The 12,270-nt window shown below is 34.2% G+C and overlaps 1 protein-coding gene across 1 annotated transcript; it reads left to right on the top strand.

Annotated features, from left to right (window-relative positions):
• The first annotated feature begins 4,411 nt into the window (after positions 1 to 4,411).
• On the top strand, positions 4,412 to 11,644 carry LOC128207049 (60S acidic ribosomal protein P1-like). Its single transcript, XM_052909862.1, has 5 exons — positions 4,412 to 4,601; positions 9,557 to 9,617; positions 9,803 to 9,925; positions 11,273 to 11,332; positions 11,569 to 11,644. The coding sequence occupies exons 1-5, from the start codon at positions 4,530 to 4,532 to the stop codon at positions 11,580 to 11,582; spliced, it is 330 nt and encodes a 109-aa protein (XP_052765822.1). The 5' UTR covers positions 4,412 to 4,529; the 3' UTR covers positions 11,583 to 11,644.
• The last annotated feature ends 626 nt before the right edge of the window (positions 11,645 to 12,270 follow it).

Here is a 12,270-nt window from a genome sequence, read left to right as displayed (position 1 = left end):
GGTTATGGTAAACACAATTTTACTACAAATAAACTACGACAATAAAGGACAAGGTATGTGATGTTTACCACGTTCTATCCCGTTTCAATCACAGGCATCTGAATCATTGTTTGTCACTAAAATATTGTTTAAAACCATTTTGAGTACATACAATGAGATAAACAACACATCTGAAGATATTTAGTGTCTTTGATATACAAAAAAGAAAGACACTAAATATCTTCAGATGTGTTGTTTATCTCATTGTATGTACCCAAAATGGTTTTAAACAATATTTTAGTGACAAACAATGATTCAGATGCCTGTGGTTTCAATACTTAAACATGCTTGCGTATACATTTCAAAATAACAAGCCATGCCCTTTTTACGTACACATCGCGAAATGACAGCTTAAAAAATTTTAAACCGTTAATAATGTAGAAAAAAAAAATCTCCTTGTTAAACAGTACGTGCCTTACTATCACGAATTCAAAAATGCTACAATGTGTTATAAATTACGAATTTTAAAAAGTCACCTAACGTTGTTTAACTTATTTCTGGAAAGGATCACAGTCTTCATTTTTAAAACCTTCACTCTCAATATGTGAATGTATCTATCCATGTGTTTTTACGACCAATTCTAGACGTTGTGATAATGGTACTGCATTGTGTCCAGTAAGTGCACATATACAAGGTCGGAAAGTTGGTACGTCCGACTCCGTTGTTCTTTTTCCCAACAAAAAAAACAATTGTTATTTCTCGTTTAAAATAAAGCGTTTTAGGGTTATTTTTTTATACCAGACGGTGTGCATACTTATGTGTTCGTAGATTTAGCGCTACATAACGGTAGGATGTACCTGTGGGTTTGACCTCGGCTTGTTAGGGTCAGAAACACCTAGGTTATGTCACTGTGGTCACCAGATTTATTATTGCAGCTCGATGTTGCAATTTCTCATTTGGTTTAAAATTATATGGGAGGCATACTCACCGATCTAGGAATGGCCTCACCTGTAATTATCATTGCCTTGTGGCACTAAGATGTTATGGTTTGAGGCTGAAAAAGGCCAGGCTGCTTTTATTTCTATAAAACAGAATGTATGTTATCGTTTTTCTTGTTGTCATGGTGCACTTTAGGTATGACATTTGCTATATGGTGGATGTGTTTGCCTGTACTTAGGTTCACTTTTGTCCTTACCCTGTTGACTAATTGCACTTGGTTTTAGAATGGGTTGAATAAAATATGTTTAAGTCATAGTTTCCACTTCTCACTCAAGTCTGTTTGAGGTCATTATTCAGGAGCTGAGGTCGATCAAGGGTTTGGCAAATTTGCTATTGTGGGATATTTCTTCAAGTTCATTGACAGTCTATCTCCTCAGGGTTTAATTAGTCGTAAGATGAAACTATCTTCGTGTCATGACTTTGTTAGTTTCGTTTGCATTTGTGTAAATTAAATTTTGGTCTATGTTTTGGTGCGAAATAAAGTTAATTGTTTGCTATTTTACCGAGCGATCAAATAATTTCTGAAACATAAAGTATACTATTTTTCTACAATCAACATTAAACTTTCTGTATGACTAGTTCTTTAGGACTAATCTTTGCAACTGATTTGACTTTAAATATTGTTCAACTATTGTTGTAGGAAAGACGTCGATATAACAGAATTTATTTTTCTCCAGCTGTCGTAAAATAATCGGGGCTTTGTCTCGGTCCCGGGAAGGACAGTCAAGTATGGTACCACTAGACCAGAAATCGACTACACTTTAAAGTGACACTCTTATTCAATATCAGTACATACATGTATAACAAACATCAATTTTGACTGATAAACCTTGAACTACTTACTAAATGATGCATTTATGGAAAATACTATTTACTGATAACAAGATTGGAACCGTGTATTTAATTGCAGAAAGCGCAAAAATATTAAATGATTGGTGAATGCTAAAAGATTTACTGTGGTCTACTATAGTTACATAAGGTAGAAGTACCATGTTTTATGCTCATTTCTTTCATATTAAACTCGGTTTTCTTCATAAGAACCATTGTTTTCGACATTTATTCATCCTTTTATTAATATTAAAATAATATCATTAATTGTGGTAAATCTGATTTGGGAGTGAGAGTGCATCTTTAACCAAAGTATGTGCATACGGTAATTCATACTTGGACTATTGTAAATCATTTTATGCTTTTGGGTCATATTGCACACACAGAATGTTACCCTGGTTAGAGCATTAACCATAGTTCTTTAACGTGCACCATTGTATAAAACTGCTGCACGGGACCCCCATTTAATGTCCCTCCTGGGAGTATATTTTAAAAGAGCGGCGGGGAAACGAACCTTCAACTCCTGGATTGACAGTCAAGTGTGTTAACACTAGACCACAGATCCATCACTTTGACCAAATCAAAGAATTAAGGCTTTTATACAAACGGCTTCTGAACATTCATTGGGCAGATTGGACGAGTCTGTTACATGGGACCATTCAGTTAAACTTACTTAATTATTCGTAAGCCGAGGGGAGATGAAAACTGCAATATGAATTTTATCCTAAAGTGGTTGAATAAAACTTAATTATTTGCAATGCATTATATTTCAAAATCATCACAATATATTGATCCGATCCGAGCTTTATTAAATTAAAGAAATACCCGCTGTACTGGTGTGTACATTACAAAATATAGTCTTAACCCCTTTGATAATGTTTTATTTTGGTGAATTAAAATATTATTTCAATGAGGCTAACAACTATAAAATATTTACTTATATGTCAAATGTATCTTTTTATAACTCTTATCAATCAGCAAATGCAAGCTCTATATATAAACTGTTGCAGTGTTATGTGTAGCATGATATGTATTTTATTTTTTGGAATTATCGATCATAATAAATTTCAAATGTGCTTGTTTTGTCAGGAGTCTTCGAGTTTTTAATATTAATCAAAATACCAAGTTACCAATTTATCCAAAAAGGCATTTCTATTATAGCATCCTTACTATTAACCGAACTCTAGCTTTTCCCCTGCTGTCCTGTTATTTATGCAACCATTCTAACCTTTACGCATGACTGATTTCCATATGCCAGTTGTAATATTAATGTGTGTTGGGGCGTCACAATTATTGTAGTCATGTGAAATGGACAATAGGTCGATGATCGATCTTACTTATAGTATGCATTGTCTAGATGTATTCAGTTGTACTATAATGCTTGTCAAGAATAAATGCATATATTTTAAGGTCATGAAATCTTAAGTTGTTACAACTTCATTAATGATAAATATCAGGTTAGTGCATTTTGTTCTATTGCTTCTATGAATTGGATTTTAAATTAGGTACAATCTTATTTATGAAAACCTATTTGTATTAACATATGTTTATTATGTGTATCATTTGCTTACACACACAGGACAAAATTTAGTATTCAAATACCAGAAAAGACTGCAGTGTGCATTTTGAACATGAATATTAATTATCAAAATAAAATGACAAGGGCTAATGTTTTTTATTGTTTCAAATGTGTCAAGCATAATAAACATCGGTTGCCGGGTAGAGATTTGGCTGTTAACTATCGGAAGGTCGTATTGACCCAGTCATAGAAGCAACCATGTCTTTGTTCGCTATTGTTTCTAATAATGCCTGCTAAGTCTACTAGTATTTCATTAAGGTGATAAATTTAGTACCTTCTAGCAATATTGTCCAAATATATTTTTCAAGGAAGCTTAAATTAAGATAAGATAAGATAAAATATATAATGTATAACATTTTTACCAACTAAACATTACTATGCCATGCTGAAATTTCCATGTTCATAATGTAACTTACAATTTTGCTGTTTAAAATGAAAACTATCATTATCCTTCATGTATACATTAGAAAGGACTATTCATTTTGCAATGGTATGTCAACTGCCGGAACCGAGTGCGTGTAGACTGGCCGTACAGACGGGACAAATAGTTGATTTTCAATCATTGTATACAGTGCTCTAGTCATCTATCTTTTTGCAATTGTCCTCATGAGTATAATTTGAAATGGCCTTTGTAAATACATTTTCCAATATGTAACCTATTTAAATGTTCATGCTTTTTTTTACATAGCACCAGTTTATTGTTATGTTATGTATTATATTAATGTTTGTTATTCGTTTCGGAAAATAACTCAATACAAGTATCGTCATTTCCATAACTATCATACCTATAAATAAATAAAGATTCTTGTAGCTTGTATTATTTCATGGCATTTGCCATAGGCCCTATAAATTCTGAACATCGGCGACTAGTCACTATTATATTAATAATAAATGTCTATTATGTGCATGAAATCACTAATCTTTCGGCTATACACAATAAGAACCCAACTACTCCTGACTTTCAGAATTAAGAGTTGTATGTAACCTCTTTCCGTAGGGCAGTAGCTTTTTTGCGACAATTATACTTCCTTTTCCGGTTTTTATCGAGTGAAAGTGTACTGTTCTCGACGAGCTAAGGCCAAATCCGGCAACGTACACTGTTTATTCGTGACATCAAGCTTAAAATTTACTTCAGGACTAAACAATGGCTTCCACAGACGAACTGGCGTGCACATATGCTGCCCTCATCCTCGCTGATGACCAGGTTACCGTCACTGTAAGTGTATTTGGGCATGATTTCTCGATCATAACGAAACTTTTGTGAAACGTGTTATTATTGTTTTTCTGTCGTGGCTGAGTATACATCACGAGGGATTCAAATAATATGACAATTCTGAAATGAAAAATGTAGCTGTCAAGTTAACAATAAGGCTAAATATCTAAAATCCATCAAATCTTAAATGTGCAGATTTAGAAATCGTAAAAATGTTTCAGTTAAGATTGGAATATTTCCAAGAGTGAGCACCAAATGTTGTAATTCACACGTGATTTGGGAAAACTTTACCATAATTGAACCATATGACATCGTAATGGAAATACATGGTCAATCACTTTGTGATTAGTTTTGTACAGTACACTGAACGAGTTAGACCCACTTTCTGTTTCCCTCCGCGGATTTTCGCTATTGCGGCCAACACAATGATTTTATCGACTGTCCTCTGAGTTTTAATTTAAGGCCCTCTGAGGGTGATCAGTCAACCGAACTCCGCGAAACTCTGCGGACACTTGATAAGAATCAACGCTAAAGTTATTTTATTTTAATTAAAATTTTCAATTGATTACGACCACTCCAGTAAATTTATATTCTTTTTTCTTTGCCCGTTTTGAATGAAGTTAGCTTACAAGACCTTAGTTTAAAATAATAGACGTGTTATACAGGATTCTTCCAATCCCGAACGTCTAAACGGGAATGTGCAAAAAACGGGGGTGTTTTAAAAATATTGAAATTGTTTTAAGTGAAGTATTTTATGGTTGAAATTGATCATAAAGAGTTATATTCATATTTTACCATGTAAGTGAAATGTTATTTTGCACTAAACAAGCATTTAATGCATTAAAACAAGTTGTTTACCTTTCCAATAAAACGAAAGTTGACTGACACAGACAACAATTATGCGAAGGGGAACAACTCAATACAATCGTTATAACTCGGCCTCCTCCAACAAACCTTCAAGATAGACCTCGTTATTCAATCATAACAATTCGGCCATGGCCGAAATGTCCCGAGCGATTTAAAACTGTGCCCTGAAGCCTTGCAGGTGCCCTTCATTTATATACTGTTATGTTTTGACAGAATGAAATGAAAAAAGCCATCAAACTCATAATTATAAGTTGGATATTTATTTTTTGTGTACGGAACTAATATAAAATAACATTATCTGATAATATTTCTTGTTTTTATGATATTTTATAGACGCTATATGCTTTAACCCTGAATCCTGATCGGAACAACTACCCACTTTTGATACTAAACAATTTGTACGTGAAGGATTTGCCATATCAAAAACTTAAAAAAAATCTGTCAACGTACAATTATTTGGACTAACAAGACCTTTGCCCGTTTTGAATGAAGTTAGCTTACCCACTGGCATCTGGATCATTGTTTGTCACTTAAATGTTGTTTAAAGCCATTTTGGGTACATACAATGAGATAAACAACACATCTGAAGATATTTAGTGTCTTTCATATACAAAAAAGAAACAAGGTATGTAACTCAAACTTACCCGATTTCACGGTAGAGTCCAGTTTTATGCAAATTTCCCAACCAACATAAAAACCAATCCATTTTTAAATAAGTGACATGGAAAGAAGAGTCAATTACCTTTAAAATGGTGTGCGATATGTTGGTATATCTATAATGTCTTTAGACAAACAAGCATAATTCAATGTCCAATTCTCGTGATTTTCTTTAGTCGGAAAGAGTACAGCAAATTCAAATCTTCAATTTTCCCCGTGTAAAATTTCCAAATAGGTAGGGTAATTCTAACCTAATGTATTTTTTTTAGGTCCAGTTATCACAAGTTACAGTTACCATGCGACCTGCCCCTGTGCTATTAAACACATATTTATTTATGTCATTATGCCAAAAAAACATGTTCAGATATCATTAAACACTTAACAAGGTACATGTGTCGATTGTTAATCAAGTATCCCGATATCTGTAAATCTTGGACAAATCTGACAGGTTGTGTACATGTATAACGGTATTTCGTGACCAGAATATATTTATTTGAAAATAATGACTCTAATGACAAATTGAATCCAGTTTAGATCACTGTTGGGGTATATATTGAACAACTTTGTCATTTTTATTCAGCATCGATGCACAAAATTACCATATATTCTTTCAAAACAACTGTTGCTCTAAGGCCAAATAAAAAAAATGTCTTGTTTCTGGTCACCCGACCGACCCTACTTTTTACCCCCCGACCGTTTTTTTTTTATAGCGTAAAGACCGTTTTTTATAATTAGCGTAAAGTGAGCCGGGATTCCCGGTTCCGGCGCCGAAGAGTAAACCGCGCTATCCGACAGTAATATTATATTCGTGACGTGTTTTTTATACGGCCGTGTCGAAGATGGCTGGCCCTGCGCAGACGACGTCTGTTACGCATTTGATAGCCATAAAAATAGACAAATGTTCGCACTTCGACGGTTGTAGTGTCATTAAAGTTGCCCATTCGCAAACAACAATAAAAAGTCTTTTCATCGATTTACATGGCGAGCGAGAAAATGTCCGACTTGAAGCTAAATGTTCGGTAAGTTGTATGGCTGTTTAGATATCGTAAAAGGGCCATCGTAAAACAAATAATGCCTCGACCGAGAATGACAGTTTTGGCACCGACATTTTCGTAATTCAAAAGACTACAGTACACTCCACGCGGAACTACCACTTTCCTCGGTGACTCGGAGGCGTTTTTAATTTATCGCGGATTTCCGCCGAGTACGCAACCTTTTTCCTCGCTAAATTTCGCCGAGTTGCACCGAGTTAATCGTTTTCTATGGAGGGTTTTATTGCCGGTAGCGCCGGTGATCGTATCGATTTATTGACCTAATCGCGGAAATCCGCGTTTTGTGCATAGCTACTACAGTACATTGCTTCTGTTAAAACAGTATTAAATAATGAGACATTTAATTTTTCAAAGTACAGTAAGTTTCTTTTTAAAAACAATTATTGTAAATTTTCATCAGCATCGTCAAACAACTGTTGTTTTTCACATTATGTAATTAAAAGATATACCATAGCGTGCGTTTGTGTTTGTTATTGTCATCTTTCTCTTACTATATTAAGGTGTTGAGAACTTAATTAGATTGGAGTAATGAAGGTGTTGAAAACTTTGTAAGTGTGAATATTTTTCGGTCATTATTTCTTAATTTGCATTTTACCACTTATTAACACTTATTAATGTATCCGTAGTTATCAATGGTTCTAAACTTATTTATTACGCATATAAGTGTAAATCCTTCATCAAGTTAATTAAAATCCCATTAAACACCATTTTATACATGCATTGAAATGAATAACACATTCTATCGGCTTCAGATCAAACAGTCTCACTGTGTGACGTCACATAACTCACAGTTTTACCCACGAGGATCTCATGGAGAGCATGTATATTGTTATGCAGGATTAATGTTTCTGAGTGGTGTTTTCGAATGTAACTTAAGTTTTGCATTTTCAACTTTAATTCATCACATTAATTAGTTACCTATATCATTGAATGTGTTGACTTTTATTGAGGATTCAATAAGTATAACTGTACATAATTGCTTCTTACAGTCTATAAGTGTGGTAAAGTTTTATTATTGGCAGATCGTTTTACAAAAATGTCATGTCTTTGTTTTCTTAATCCCTTGATTGCCCTTGTTGTTTATTTAATCCTACAATAAATATTTCACACTTCCTCTTTCTACATGCAATACATCGTTTAGGATGGGTATTTACTAATTAACTTGTCAACAGTGGTGTATACGGTTAGGTAAGGTTGAAACTTGGTAAGTGTGAAAGTTACGATTGATGTCCTTTGGATGTCCGAAAATTAGGTACGCGAAATAAATTATTTTTATAAATAATTACGGGTGTAGCAAAAAATATCAAATAAATTGAACAAAATTAGATACAGTGGGAGATTCTTATCGGTTTTCCTCCGAGTTTCGCGGTGTTTTTACCTCCGAGTAAAGCGGCGATTGTAATTATACGGTCCACTGATCAGCCTCGGTGGGTGAACGAGTAAAAACGCCGAGGAAAGACGATTATGATCAATTGGATGTCGTGTCTGCGATGACCATAATCCGCCGAGGACAACGGAAAGTGGTAGTTCCGCGTGGAGTGTACTGTATCTATACACATATACAAGGTTTATTTGAATCGGACGAATTGAGGCAAAATAATGCCGACGAAGCGTGAATCATTATGCTGAGTGAATGGATTTAAATACTTCGTCTCTCTCAAATACCGAACGTCATATTAAAACGTTTCATTTTTGGACCTTCGTTTTTAATGTTTTAAAGGATTAAAATTAATTTTCTGTATGAAGATCCATTGACATTACACTTAGTTAGATTTTGTCTCTGTGATGTTTAAATACCCAGTATTACGGTTTCTTCCATCCATGTTTATATTTGTTTTCTGACAAAGAATGACAATTGTTTCTTGAGATTATTTCAAATTCTAGTCTTGGACTTGTTGCTTCTTGTCATGTAATAGTGCTGTTGTTGTTCTGTTAAACTAATAAATACATAAATATGGTTATAAACTTGTGTCCAGTTTCCTTTAAGCCATATTTGATGGTGTTGTATTGGCAGACAATATTTCATCATTTTTCAAACGCTATACTATTTCATTCCAAAGGTTTGAATAAAAAAAAAAAAAAAACAAAAAAAAAAACACCTACCTACCGACCCTGTTTTTTTTGAGGCATGTGACCAGAAACAAGACATTTTTTTTTTTTGGCCTAAACTAGAAGGATATATTTTTTTCCACAAGTAACACGAAACCACTAAACTGCATTACTTTGACATGGGCCTTTGGTTGGAAACAGTAGCCAAAAGCATTACTTTTATGTGGCATTCTGTCAATGAATTTGCAGCCTTTTTAGGGTGTGAAATGGGCAGTTTTCTTACCATAGGCACGGGCCTGTTACAAAATTATAAACCATAAACTTTCTTTTCAGGATGACAAAATCAAGACCATCTTGAAGGCTGCTGGAGTAAACGTTGAGCCCTACTGGCCAGGTATGTTTATTTTCAACGGTCCCTTGTAAGAATTGAGTCAAATGAAAAATGAACTTCTGATTATGTTTGTGGTTTTGAAAATGTGTAGTGCTGTAAATTGCCATAACATAAACGTCAAGTACATTAATTTTCCTGATAAATCTGTAACCACTATCCAGTTTGAGGACAAGATTTTACTATTTCAGGTCTGTTTGCCCGTGCCTTGGAGGGTATCAATGTGCGTGAGCTCATCTCCAACGTAGGAAGCTCTGCTGGTGCTGCCCCGGCAGCAGCTGGTGGCGCTGCTCCTGCAACAGAGGAGAAGAAAGGTGTGGTCATGAGTTGTTTAAAAGCTACACTCTCACAGATTTACCATTTTACAACTTTTTTTTATTTTTTGTCTTGGAAAGAGCAAATTATTGCGTAAATATCTACAAACCAATGATTTAAGATTGCTGACAAAAAATCAGATCGCAGATTTTCATATCTCCGTTCGAAAATTAATATTTTATCGCGTAACGGTTTCCACAGAAGTTCTCAAAAATTGGCTTGTTTTAAGACAAAAAAATAAAAAAAGTTGTCAAACTTCCAATCTGGGAAAGTGCAGCTTTAAGGAAGTGCCATTATGGTGATGGTGACGATTTTTTTTTTTAATTTCTATACTGTAGGCTAGCAATTCCCAGCACAATGGCATTGTCTGATTCAATTATTTAAGAGATTATTCTTGTTGATCAGTATAAGGAAACACTTAAGGTGTAACTTTGATGCACATAATAAGTTGATTTGGTGTTAAGGCCTGGTTGTTCATGCCAAAAAATTGTCCTTAGCAAGGGCACAGGAAAAAAATGTTTATGTATGTGTATGGGTAACATTCCCAAAATAACTAGGTAGGGTAGGTAGGGAAATTCTTATTATTGTTTGGCAGACAGTATTTGAATATTTCAGCAACATTTTGTTAATGTAACTTGCCATGTTTAAATCACATGGTGTCCATTTTTGAGTGTGGGGTATTGATCGGACAGTTTTTTTTTCCACAGCCACTTAAATAAGGTTTTACAAAGAATTTTCTTAATCATTTGAAAGCATTTGATTGTCTTGAAAGAGCCCAAGCTTTCTATTGTATTGAATATGGACAGAATACTTTTGGATTGATTCCACTATGAAACTTCCATATGTTTTGTGAAGTGTGTGTTTGAAAATGTAGTTTAAAATCTTTTAAAACTTTATACAGAAGATTACTCATTCTCCAATGATGAAAATTACGTTCTTAAATAAAGCCTAAAAAAACGACAAAACTACCTGTTTTTGAAAAGGATGTATTTTTTTCCTATTGTTGACAAACTCTTGTTTGGAAGGGCCCATGCCCCATTGCTCTACAGTCAAATTACAGTCCTTAATTTTATAATGGTCACAAGAAAGGCCAAATCTGAGAAATTCTCTCTCTGTACACAAACTTGATGTTATAAATTGGGAATATCTTAGTTTAAAACAATATTTCTTTTTTTAAGTTCAAAAAGAGAGTATTAAACATTTTAAGCTAAAACAAAAATAGCTTTCCTAGGGACTTGAGTTTGGGAACTTCGGACCTGAGTGACAAACCTTGTATTGACAACTATTTGCACATAATGTATTTGTGTGTTCCTCTGGGCTGAATGGTTTTGTATATTTGTTTCCAGAGGAGAAGAAGGAAGAGAAGAAAGAGGAATCAGAGGAGTCGGACGACGACATGGGCTTTGGTGAGTACCCCTTAGTGCAGTTCATATAGGGAACAGTCTTATGCATTTTAGAAGTGTAATACGAAGTCTGGTAAAAACAGAATCACTTGAAATTGTCAATCAAATCAGGAGTATGAAGTTGTTATTGTTTAAGTCCTTTATGATGGCTGTAATTTAATAAATATGTCACTTTGAGTACTCAAATGTTGCATTGTGTGATGGACAGAAGTGTTAATTTTGCCATTTGTTTCTTTCAGGTCTCTTCGACTAAAGCATCAGCCATTGTTGTTTATGTCTTGTACCATTTAAAGAGAAAAAAAGAGAAAAATAATAGTCATTTGTTTTTATAACCTGATCACTAATGGACATGGCTGCTTGCCTTCTTGTTAAAGCAATCACCGAGCAGGACCCTGAATTGAATCTGTTTTGAGTAAAAAAAGTCAAATTCTGAAAAATAGGGTGTCCACTTTCTTTTAAATGACAGAGCCAGACCCAAAGAAAATGTTACATTATGAACCACCAAAGGAAGCTAGAAATGCTGCTAAAATAACATGAATATGGTAAAAGACATTGGATCAAACCTGGAATAAAAGGCTTGAACACTACTGGTCCAATCTGACAAACTGAATGGTGTTGATAATAGTTGGGAGTTCTATGACATTAAGTATTTTGCATACATGATACTGGAGCTGAACAGTTATTGACGGAGACACATTTTGTAAATGTTAACATCTTGTACCCCAGTTTAATAACTTAAGGCTCGTCATATTTGGTGTGTCTCTGAATTCTGGGTTTAGTTTGATTTCAAGTCATTCTTGTTTTTGAAGTAGGTCCTGTACAAGAAAAAACCTTGTTAACACGTTCCAAGTTCAATGCCTTGAAACTTGGTCAGGCTGTAAAAAAAGTAGTGAAACAAAGATATATTTATCATTATTAGAATTGGATGGAATGTGTATGGT

Source organism: Mya arenaria, chromosome 10 (genome assembly GCF_026914265.1).
Source record: "Mya arenaria isolate MELC-2E11 chromosome 10, ASM2691426v1".
Lineage (NCBI taxonomy): Eukaryota > Metazoa > Mollusca > Bivalvia > Myida > Myidae > Mya > Mya arenaria.
This window is presented reverse-complemented; position numbering and strand designations above follow the sequence as displayed.